The 13,283-nt window shown below is 32.7% G+C and overlaps 1 protein-coding gene across 1 annotated transcript in view; it reads left to right on the forward strand.

The window, feature by feature from the left end:
• Positions 1 to 13,283, forward strand: part of LOC306867547 (alpha-1,6-mannosylglycoprotein 6-beta-N-acetylglucosaminyltransferase A-like) — a 70,132-nt gene that overhangs the window by 48,918 nt on the left and 7,931 nt on the right. Inside the window, exons 11-12 of the mRNA XM_079413274.1 lie at positions 5,146 to 5,279; positions 10,205 to 10,354. Coding sequence (XP_079269400.1) covers positions 5,146 to 5,279; positions 10,205 to 10,354 — 284 coding nt within the window. The remainder of the gene's footprint in view (positions 1 to 5,145; positions 5,280 to 10,204; positions 10,355 to 13,283) is intronic.

Here is a 13,283-nt window from a genome sequence, read left to right on the forward strand (position 1 = left end):
TAACATATTTAATGAGAATTGTTCATGTGTTTTTAAGGTAATGTTTTACTTTTGAGTATTGTTTTAATATTTAAAACAATTCTGAAAATAAAAAATGGAAAAAAGTCAAAATGCAAACGATGAATGTATGCAAATGTATGCATTTTTTACAATGTTTTTTAAATAACAGTTAAGCTCATTTCCAGTCCATATTTTCATTCTCATATTTTTCTAATAATTCTTAAAAAAATATTGAAAAAATAATGATAATAATAATAATTAAACTTTATATATATATATACGGTATATATAACATAAAACATAATAACATAAATTGAAGACACTACAACGTGATGTATAAATACTTCACACTTTAGTATATCATTAATATATGAATAATATTTCACACTTTTGCATTACCGCAATGACAGTTTATTAATTTTTATGGAAATAAATAATTTTACATTTAGCATTTTATTGCTCTATTATAAAATTGAGTTAATTTTTTCACCATATTCTCGTTACCATAATTCATCTGTTAAAAAATTACTACGTTTAATAATAATAATAATAATAAAAGTCAAGAGAAAGACAGTATAACTTGATGTATAGATGGTTAAGTACTATAAAAATAATAATTAAAATATTATATGATTATATTATTAAATTAGTCATAATAAAATAATATATAAAAATTATTTTTTTAGATTAAAGTAATGGCAATTTGTATTAAAATATGCGTAATTATAAATGAAAATAATATCTCTTAATGAAAATAATATCACGTTGCAAAACATTGCTGAAAAATATAATCTCTTGATTTTTTGTTTGTATTTTAAAGTTGAGTATGAGCTGTACAGATTTCATGACATTCAGCTGAGTTCAGCTACATATTTGATAGAGTGAGTGAGTGTGTGTGTGTGTGTGTGTGTGTGTGTGTGTGCGTGCGGTGTTGTATATCTGTGTGTGTGTGTGCGGTGTTGTATATCCGTGTGTGTGTGTGTGTGTGTGTGTGCGCGGTGTTGTATATCTGTGTGTGTGTGTGTGTGTGTGTGTGGGTGTATGCGGTGTTGTATATCTGTGTGTGTACGTGCTTTTGTGTGTGTGTGCGTGTGTGTGTGTGTGTGTGTGGTGTTGTGTATCTGGTCTCCTGGAGCTTGATGTGGAGAAGTCGGACCCTTGGCAGGTGTGTGTTACTGACCTCACCGTGTGTCCGCAGGCGTTTGTAAGAACATGAGCTCTGACAGCAGACCAACACAAAACTACCTGTCCGTCTGTCAACACACTCGCCAAATCCAGCCATGCGCTTCAGATATTACGACCTGATTGCATCAGATGTGAGCGCACGTGTGCATTCCCTCCATTCTTAACACTGCCAATCAAAGCCCTTTATCCCGCCGTCCCACAATGCACTGCGGTATCTGATTGCACACTGGTAAACATCTCTGTGGACCTCATATATTGTGTGTATGACAGGCCAGAATGACGTGCTCCCGTTTCCTTTACGGCTAAACGTCCTCCGTGCCGCTCGTCCCGAAACCTCTATTGTTCTTAACGCTTCCCCGCGTATCAGATGCGTGAATCGCCGGCGCACCGCTTTCAATATGGCATCATAGTCCTGGAATAATTCAGTTTAAATTTGATTTCTTTTGTTTCGCTTTTCAAGATTTGTTGGGCAAAGTCGACGTCATTGTGGCCACTTTGGGTTTGTCGGAAAGTTTTCTCGAGCGAAACCGCGACTGAAAGTGTTTTGCACGCGTTCACACACTCGTAAACACAGGATTTGGCTGACGATTTGGCACACACTTTTGCTGCAGTCATTTGCTTGAGAAACCACACAACACACAGAGGACTCTCAGAGTCATGCAAACTAACCAACTTCCTGTCATTTGCATGGCACTTCCTCGCATACACCACACGCAGAAAGAGAAAAGTTGCTTTCATCTAGGTTTTTTTTTTCAGCTTTCATAAACGAAGGTAAAACACTGGCTGCTGAGAGGAATATGTGTAAAATGTGTATAAATATTCATGTGTTTATGCATAAGGTATGAATAATTAAAGTCAGAGTCAGTGGAAGGGTCAGTCTGTGTCGCATTTCATAGCGCTCGCTTAAAAACACGTCTCCTTTAGCGCTCCTGTAATTAAGAGCTTCTGGTGCAGTCTGTTTTTTCACAGGCATCTGGTTATGCTGTTGAATTATTAATTGCAGAGTTTGCCATATGCCAAATGGGGAGATGATAACTAATGTGTGGATATTGATAAAAATACATCATTATATTTATTAAATTATATAAATGATAATGTAATAAATAAATGTAATAAACATGAATAATAATTCTAATTATAAATAAATGTATATAATTATTTTTATACATATGTAATGTTATATATTATTCCCAAACATGCACATACATGCATACATACTCACACACACACACACATATGTATACATTTGTGTGTGTTTATTTATTTATATTTATATATCTAATTATATTTATCAAATGTGTTGATTATATTGTTTACATATGCACAAAATATATTTTCTGTTGAAATAAATAGTCTTGAAAACGACTTTCTTTTTCACTTCATTACAGATTTATTATTTACATATATTTATTATTATGGATAAAAAAAATATGTAATAAGAGAAAATTTAATTTTATATGCCAAATAATATAAACAATAGTATAATAAATGTAAGACATTATAAATAAATACATATAAAAAGTATATAAATATAATAGTTATAATGTTATTATTTTTAAATATATATGTAATTAATAGAAATAAAAATGGAAATTATATCATAAGTATATATAAGCACACATTTATTTTTAATTTACATACTATTATTAAACTTTTATTATAATAATACATGTACAAAATATTTAATAATTAAGTGGAAAAGATATATGTGTGTATATATGCATATTTAGTTAGTTATTATTTATTTATTTATTACATTTTTATTTCAAAATAGTCCATTTCTAATCTGTTGCTAATTCCAAATCCAGCACACTTTGAGATCATTTTATCCATCAATATGCATGTAAGAATGAAGCTCTGTCCTTCAGAAACTAATCCGCACTTAAAGCACATTAGAGTGTGAAACTCAAAGGATAAGATGTCTATCACAGATGAAAGCCGCTGCAGTGACAGGAGACATCTCTGTGTGTGTGTGTGTGTGTGTGTGTGTGATATGCTGAGGTTTCATTCTTTTCCTCTCCTCTACTTCCACTCCTTAATTTAATAAGAACTCCGTCTCACACACACAAACTCCCACATTTCTGCTAATTACTGACAACATCTCGGTGACGCCACCAGCAAACTGTGTAATGTGTCTCCTCAGCATTTCCTGCATGATGTCGCGAAGCGCTCTTCTGAAGGGCGAGTTCATTTGTGACGTCTAGACTGGTCTTTCGCAACTCAATCATAAACCTTCCTCTTTTTCAGTGCGAAAACTTCCGAAAGAGACATTACAAAATCGTGTACAACTTTGGAATGGAATGAAAATTGGAATTATGGAATTCCAAAAAGAATGTCAGGTTTTCATTCACACCATGTGAGTGTGTGTGTGTTCTCGTAAAAGAATATTTGCAGTACTTACAGTATCTATAGAGAGAAAGAGAGCAAGAGGTCCTCCATTTAAATGCCATTTATGGTTTCTGCAAAATTGCGCAAATTGCATTATGGGCCGCCTGGTTTCTGAATTTCATCCTGCACCCTCATTGGAATTGACGGGTGACCGCAGGTAATAACCACAGACTGTACACAACACACACGCGCGTGAGTGCACGCATTTGAGGTGTGTGTGTGTAAATAAGAAATCTTAATCTCAGGATTGAATTTTTCGGACAGATGGCATTCAGGTGTATCTCTGCCAAGCCTTGTTACCCAGGCGACCTCTTGGACTACCGTTGTCATGGTAACAGCTCCTCGCTTGGCAACGTGGACACCCACACGGATCTTTGTCGTACACAATTAATCTGAACATCTTCCCTCAGGCGCTCCGATCCTGATGTGCCATGCTAGATCAGATTCCTGTGTTTAAGAAACAAATATTTTTAGAATTTAATCATCTAATCTTCTAAAAATCTTTTATTATTGCATTTTTTGTTTTTGTGTTTTTTTTTTTGTTTGGTTAATAATGTGTTTTACATCAGTTCTTTATAGAAAAATGCCTTAATTCTTTTTTTTATCTACAAAAAGGAGAATGTTGTTACATTATATGGGGTAATTTGTCAAAATATACTATATATAAGTACATAATATTTAATCTTTTTTTGGCCAACAAATTTAGTAATTTAATACATTTAATAATTATAATAATTCAATACGATTATAAAACTTACAAAATTACGGAAACTGACAAATTGATAAGAAATATTTTTTTATGTAACTTTTTAAAGAACCTTTTTTGGCCAAGAAATGCTGTACTTGAATATATTTTAGAAATGTGTAACATTTAAACATTTTGCCCTCACAATTTTTTTTTTTTATTAAAATGTATATTTTCAAATTAAATTTGTTTGTTTTAGTTATCCATCACATTTTGTAATTTAATACATTTTACAAATGTTTAACTTTAAAACATCACATCTTGCCACAACCTGACATTTTTATTCAATCTTTTAATTAAAAATTAAAAACTTAATGAAAGTTTATGAAATTGAATTACTCAAACAGCCAAAATAGTAAAGAGTAATGTATAGATAAAATAGAAATGTGTAACTTTTAAAACATGTGACATCTTGCCCCAGCCTGACATTTTCTTTTTAAACTTTTTTTTTTTAAACCAACGTTATATAATTGACTTTTGCCTTGATGTATGTGATTTTAAATATTTTACTATATATTTATGTTTTTTAATACATTCACATTCATATTTACAAACAGCTTATTCTTGTTTCTTGTTATTAACCCTAGTTATACAGTCCATTATCCTGCCTATTGAAAGTAAATAAATAAATGCATATAAAATATTGATTTGAGTTTAAACTATTGAGAATTCGCAGATGTATTATAATTCATATTTTTTTTCTTCCACATAATACTCTTTAAATTGCTTCTCATGTATTGGTAAAAACCACGTTTTATTACTATAACCCACATTAACTCATGTTCATGTTGATTGGCTCGTCTGATTAGTTGTTGTTTACCCCGCAGCTCACACTCCAGATAACAGCTTCTTGGGCTTTGTGGTGGAGCAGCACCTGAACGCCAGCGACGTTAAGCACATCGACGACATCAAGCGGCAAAACCAGTCGCTGGTTTACGGCAAGGTGGACAACTTCTGGAAAGTGAGTTCTGCTCGAAATCAGTCACTTCCAACTTTTATTTTGGCTGTTTACATGTGAAACCGTGTTGTGTTGATATGCTAGATTGTTTCGCCACGTTTTCTGACTTTGAGCGCCAACAAAAGTGTTTTCAATTCAACTGCGATGACTTCATCTTTCCCCACCACAAGGCCAGTCGGTTCCGCCGTTTAGATGTTCCTACAGAGAACGTTTCGCTGCCCATCTGGATCCGAAACGCTCCGTGTGATGAGAGACGCAGATGAAAAACTAGTCCCTCTGTACTCGCACACCGTCCAGAACATCTAATCCCACATGTTTTTCCCCAGAAGGGACCATATTCTCAATCTATTTCTCTGTTGTCCTTCAGGGTAAATTAGTCGAACGAGTCCAAGTTTGCATGTTTTTGGCAAACAATGTGGGATGAACAGTCATATGAATAACAAGATTTTTTCTGCAATCGTAGACATGGAACAAAAGTTTTAATGTGAAGTATGCCAGTATGCAAAGGTTAGCTAATCGCAAAAGAGCTCATTTACATATCTTACAATAGGTACTGTAATAAAATCTGGCCGTTTAATTTTAAGGTTCACCAGGATGTTGCGACAATAAGCTTGTGTATTTGTGACAAATAACGTGGGACGAATAATTTTTTTTCTTGCTCTTTTTGACATGAAATGAGAATTTCCATGTGAAGTTTGCCAGTATGTAGTGTTTAGCTAATCGCAACAGAGCTCATTTACATATCTTAAAGGTACAGTAACAAAAACAGCCAGTTTAATAACATTAAGTTAAAAACGTTTTTGTGCATTTTTGTCAAACAACGTGGGTTGAAAGGAGTCATAGATACTTTTTTTTGTTTTTCTCTCTTTGGCACAAAATCAAAGTTTGCGCAGAGATTGCCAGTATGCTAATCGCAACAGAGGTCATTTGCATATCTTAAAGATGCAGTACTAAAAAAAAACTCTAACGGCCCATTTCACTCTAACAGTCCTTGCACACTGAGTCCGAAATTTTTGCATGCGTTTTTCCGTTTTTTCCATATTCGTCATCCTTTCCTATCAAAATGCATGCTACGGATGCGAAAACGCAGAAAATTTAAACTGATCCAAAAAATGTTTATGACGGACGAAAGTTTCGGAGGCAATGTGTAAACGTGATTGACACAACGTGAGGACGTATTTAATTTTTAACGAGCTAAAATTTCGGACTCAGTGTGCAATGGGCTTTAGATTCAGCAAAACGGTTGCAAAAAAATAGATGCGTTTATATTGGTAATTTATTTGCGTCTAACTTCAGGAAAATATTTCATGATTTTATCACAGGATGACAAGCGTCATGTTAAGAACAATGGGATATTTCTATCTCTCTTGGATTCGAAGGTTTGCATGTGAAGTTTGACAGCACACAGAGGTTGTCTAATCACAAAGAAGCTAATTTACATATCTTAAAGGTACAGTAACAAAAATAGCCCATTTATTTTTAAGGTTCAGCAAGAGGTTGCAACATTACTTTTGTGCATTTGTGGCATAGAACGCTGGATGAAGAGCGAGAAATCATGGATGATATTTGTTGTTGCTCATTTTGACTAATCAAATTTTAATGTGAAGTTTGCAGTACGCAGTTCTTAGCTAATCGCAACAGAGCTAATGTACATATCTTAAAGGTACAGTACAGCCCATTTCATTCTAAGGTTCAGCAAAAGGGTTGCGAAAAATAGATGCATTTAAATTGGCAATTTTTTGGCGATTTCTACATACAACATGGGTTTTGATCGTAATTTTAAGAAGCTTTTGTGCATTTTTGGTTTACAGCGTGGGTTGAAAGACATATTATGGATAAAATTTGTATTGTTCTATTTGACACAAAAAATGAAGGTTTGTGCGAAGTTTGGCAGTATGTACAGAGCTCATTTACATATCTTAAAGGTACAGTACCAAAAAAAAAAAAAAAACACCATTTTGTTCTTCGGTTCAAAAGAGTTGCGAAAACTTTTTACAACAGAGGATGAAAAGAGTCATGTTAAGGATAATGGGATTTTTTCCTTGCTCAGTTAGATGCGAAAGTTTGCATGTGAGCTTTGACCAGCACACAGAGGTTTGTGAAGGTTGTGAAATATAGATGCATTTATAGTGACAAACATCGTAGTTAATCTCAGGGAAACAACGTGGAATAGAAGAGCCGTATTATGAAAAATTCATAGTATCCTCAAGGGATGTTTTTTTATATATATACCTCGCAGGATGAGAGAGTAATTTTATAGAAAAATATTTTTTTTCTTGCACTGTTGGACATGAAACAAAAGTTCGTGCGTGAAGTTTGCTAGTTCGCTGAGGTTAGCTAATCGCAATGGAGCTCATTTGCATAATCTAAACATATAGTAACAAAAACAGCCCGTGTAATTCTAAGGTTCAGCATACGGGTTGCGATAGATAGACAGATGGATTCACAGCCACACTGCATTTGTAATTAACCTCAAGGAAAGTTTGCGCATTTGTTACATACACCGTGGGATGAAAAGACGTAGAGGTTAGCTAATTGTCTCTTAAAGGTACAGTAGCAAAATCCAGTTTAATTCTCAGGGTCAGAAAGAGGTTGCGAAAGATGGATGCAATTACAGCGACAGTGCCTTCTCATTTAACCTCATGCAATTTTACTGATGCCGTCCTTCACCCAGCGATAAAGAGAGAAAGGCTCCTGCTATTGCACAGCCTCTCAAGAACTGGTTTCCATGGAAACAAACTTGAACATAGACCCTGAATCAATGAGAGTGTGTGTGTGTGTGTGTCGTCTAGAGATCAGAGGATATGTGTATAGGCTTTTGAAATGCAAATAAAGTCTTGGCTGCATGAATGCACACACGTTATTAGCACTACAAGTTCACATGCAATGCATCTCTGTGTTTATTTTCTGTCTCAAACACAGATGCTTTTCTGTGATTGGTTTTACTCTCTTACACGCACACACACACAAACATATATATGAAGGCCTGAAATATGCTTGAGAATACTTAACGTTACACTAATCACGCAAACAATGCACATTTTTCTGCTTTGTAGCTGCATTGTTTGCATGCTGTGTTGGCATTCCCAGCTCGTATCTCCCATAATCTTATCACTGCGTGTGTGTTAGTCGATAAAACAAGGAACTAACTGACGATTAAACAAGCGGATCATTGATATTCTGTTTGATGGTGTGTGTGTTCTGACCTAACTGCGATAACTCACAGACGTGAATCTAGAATACAAGAATGTGAATCCAGACTAAATATTATTATAAAAAAAGGTATTTAAAAATAGAGATGTTTCACTTAATTAAGAGTGTGATCATTTGTCATTGATTTATTTTTGAAATATTAAATTTGTAATTAATTAGTAATAGTAGTTTGTTGACTTAGAATTGTACCTAAATCTATGTATTTTAATCTTTTGAATAATATTTTTTTCAAATACAATGTCGACTGGTTTTATTTCGGTTTGCATCCTCTGACAGGAAGTGGGCGTCTTTGTGTTCTTTGAGTGTTTGTAAAGAAAAAACTTTCCCCCAGAGTCCTCTTCGACTCTTCCTGTCTGCTTTTGCTCTTCTGCTCAACTGAAACAAATCCACTTTTTGTTTGTGTGTTTTAAGCTTCCTGGGGTCTTTTGGCTGCAGTCACGCAAATCTGTTAACAGAATGTCTCAATATGATTCAGATTATCTGAATCAGTCAGTTTCAGACAAAAATATCCCAGCAGAAAAATGTATTTCATGACTTCAAATAAGATGTAGTACTACGATTAAGAGTTGTTCTTGCTTACATCAACAGAAAAGAAGAATTGTTGTTTGTTAGTTATTTTGTTAATGTGAACAGCAATTTTACAACTATAATTTATAGTATAATATCAATGTTTTAAATTCTTCTTCTTATTATTAATAACATCAACATTAGTATAATATAGTTTATGGTATAGTATAATATAATATTTTATATCAATATTATAGCATATTTTATATTATTATTATTATTATATATAATAATAAATAATCAAAATATTATTTAAAAATTCAGTATTTATCTTTTTTTATTAATAGCAATATTGTACATGATTATTTTATATAAATATTATATTAAGATTATTTTATATTTACTAAGAAAGTGTTTAAATAAAGATGATTATGGATACTAAAACTAACTAATAATAATTAAAAAAATATTAAGCCCCGCCAACATGAGCTTGCTTTTATCACTGAAAATAAATATTATTTTGTTAATATGAATGGTAATATTATACTTCATATTTTATTATTATTATTAAAGTATTTTGATTATATAAACATGTAATAAAATATACAATTATAATTGTAAAATACAAATAATGTTAGCATTTGTTTTACTTATATTAATATCATATTATTTGTATTAATTGTATGAATGCTAAATAACTTTAATTTGATTTAAATTATGATTTAAAAAAATATTTAGCCCTGCCAACATGATCTTGCTTTTGAGTTATTTTAATATGAACAGTAATATTATACTTGATATTTTATCATTATTATTATTAGTTGTAGTAGTAGTAGTAGTATATTTGTTGTTGTTGTTGTTGTTGTTGTTGTTATTATTATTATTATTGTTGAAGTATTTTGATTATTAAAAAATGCAATAAAATGTATAATTGTAATATTGTTATACAAATAAATTATTATAATTAGTTTTTATTTAAAGTAATATTCTACTATTATTTTATTATTATTGATTTTATGAATACTAAAGAATAACTGTAATGTGATTTTTAAATTCCGAGTTCAAACATATTTAGCCCCGCCCACACTTGCTTACATCAGCAGAATCCAAAAATAGTTTCCGAGTGCTACAATAAGACTACTATAATTCCATTTCATCAACCTTCGTCACTGGTTTCTCACATGTACGTGTCTTTATTTGTGTTTTAGGATAAAAAGAAATACTTGGACGTCATTCATTCGTACATGGAAGTGCACGGCACGGTCCACGGCACGAGTACGGTCCACCTGCCGGCCTACGTGAAGAACCACGGCATCCTGAGCGGACGCGACCTCCAGTTCCTCCTGCGCGAAACCAAGGTCCGAGTCAACAAACACAACATGTGTTTGTGCTAAACATTTCTGGTAGTCTTGAATATGGCCTGTACAGTTGTTTATTAGTAGTGTCTCGCTTCAGTTTTGAAATTATAGCATTTGTTTGCTTGAAACGTAAGTGTGAAAGCTACAGTGGCGTTCATGGCGGCTTGTGTCTGGCATGAAGCTCAACAACGAGTGAGGATATGCTGCTCTGCGGTTTCTCTGAAGTCTCGCAGCTTTTTTCCCCACCTCAGCCTTTTTCCTCGCTATAACCTCGACTTTAACTTCCCTGTTGTTTGTTTCTACTTCATGTAAACGCCTGGAGAGAGAGAGAGGCTGCTTCATTTATATACAGAGAGACTCGGTCGACTAATTTACAAATAAACAAAGTCACTCGGCAGCCCATCAGACATGCAAATATTCACTGAACTCTTGCTTCTGCCGCACATCTTGAAGACGTCTCAATCTTTCTTTCGATAAGCCTGCTTGTTTTCAATACCTCTCTGCTACCCCCCGTTGGTAAACCATAGAAGTTCAACCACAGAAAGTTTCTATACTTTTTATGCACTAAATTATTTATATTTCTTCTTCTTATCATTATTATTATTAAATTATATTATAAATCATCCTGAATGTATAACAATAATAAAATATATAATTATTATTTTTATAATACATATAAATTATAAAAATGAATAGCATTAATAAAATGTATTATATTTAGTGGTTTAAATTATAATATGTTTAAAATATATTTAATAATATATTATTATAATGTGTATAATATATCATTTTGATTAACAATTTAGCATAATAAATAATTAGTCTGTTAATACATATAAATAAAATTTATTATAATGTGTGTTTTGTTAATATTAATAGCAATATCATACATCATATTTTATATAATGTTACACTTTACTAATAAAATATGTAATATTATAATACCTAATAATTAATTATAATTTAATTAGTTATGACTGTTAGATAGATAGATAGATAGATAGATAGATAGATAGATAGATAGATAGATAGATAGATAGATAGATAGATAGATAGATAGATAGATAGATAGGTATAGATCATGCAATATATATATTGTATATTATTATACAAAATATATATTATAATAATGTATAATTTTAAAATACATAATTTGTCATAATTTAAGAAAATAATTTGTTTAAAATAAATGTTTAAATAATTAAAAATATTTCTTAATATTTTTAGTATTTATAATAATTCTAATAATTTTATATGAATAGCTTTATTGCATGTTATTATTTACATATACATACATTGTTGCTTTGGTTAAACATATCTGCTAAATGCATGAAATGTAAACTAATTAGTTTCTTATTAATATTATTAGCATTATTATACATTCATATTTGCATATACATTAATGTTGCTTAGTCTAAAAAAGCACCTGCAAAATGCACAAAATGTAAATTAATGATTAGTTTTTTTATTCATATCAATAGCAATATTATACATTATTATTATTATTATGCATATACATTATCACTCTGGATAAAATCATCTACTAAATGCATAAAATGTGAATTATTTTAAATATTTAATGTTTTTTTTAATAAAGCTAATTAGAACAATATTAATATATAATATAAAACAACATAATTACAATCCTATTAAGCTCTTTTGTGAAGTAAATGAGGTTAAACTAATGTTATTCATAAATGAAACTGCATGATCTGTCACTGGTGTGTGTGTGTGCGTGTGTGTGTGCGTGTGAAGTGCGTGTGTGTGAAATGTGTGTGTGAGCTTGTGGTCATCTGTCCAGCACGGCACAAGCGGCTCATTGTGTGTCCTCTGAAGCTGACAGCCCCGAGCGGCACACTTCACAAACACATTATTGTGGGCCGCGTCACCTCTGCTGGCCGCATGGAAACACTTGCTCAGTACAGACTGTGTGCTTTTATTGTGATTGTTACTCTCCTTCTCACTGTTGATTGTTATTTGAGCCACTGATTGCTTTTGTAGAGATTGCTGCAGTGCAGCTGTGCAAATGTGAGTTTATTGCAGGTAAATTTGCTCAGGGAATCAGCCGTCAGGTTTTCATCAATAGATGGTTTGTTTGATGTTTCCCACTGCGAGCTTGTTGAAAGAGCTCCAGAAATCCCTGATTTCCCTCTCAGGAATCAACCAAATATATCTATCGGCCTAAAAATATGCCGAGATCAGATTTTGAAATGGAAATCAGGTCTGGTTTATGAGAAAATTCAAGCAACTTTTGTTTGTTCAGGCCTAATTTTCCTGTAAATACCACGTAATCGTGTTTGCATGCTCAGGAGTGTGTGTAAATGTGTTTGGTGCTGGTGTTTGCTGAATTTAGCATCACTGTTATTATAACTCTCAAATATAGTTATGAATTTAAACAGACTTCTAACTGTAAGTATTAAACTTATAGGAACACTCCACGTTTTTTGGAAATAGGCTCATTTTCCAAGTTCCCTAGAGTTAAACAGTTGAGTTTTACCGTTTTTGAATCCATTCAGCCGATCTCCGGGTCTGGCGGTAGCACTTTTAGCTTAGCTTAGCATAGATCATTGAATCGGATTAGATCATGGGTGCAGCAGGCGCAGTGATATTACGCAGCATGGTACCGCAGCAAAGTTCCTCAATTATTACGCCGGAATGAGAGTATAGTTCCTAGCAATATCGGCCTAGAAAATCGCAACTTTTAATTTTCCGTCAGTCTTAGCACACGATGTAACTACAGAAGAGTCCATCTTTAAATAGGAAAATTATTGAAACACTTTGGTCATTTTTGAGCGAGATGCTAACGGTCTAATCCGATTCAATGATCTATGCTAAGCTAAGCTAAAAGTGCTACCGCCAGACCCGGAGATCGGCTGAATGGATACAAAAACGGTAAAACTCAACTGTTTAACTCTAGGGGACTTGGTAA

The sequence above is a fragment of the Barbus barbus genome (assembly GCF_936440315.1).
Source record: "Barbus barbus genome assembly, chromosome: 49".
NCBI lineage: Eukaryota > Metazoa > Chordata > Actinopteri > Cypriniformes > Cyprinidae > Barbus > Barbus barbus.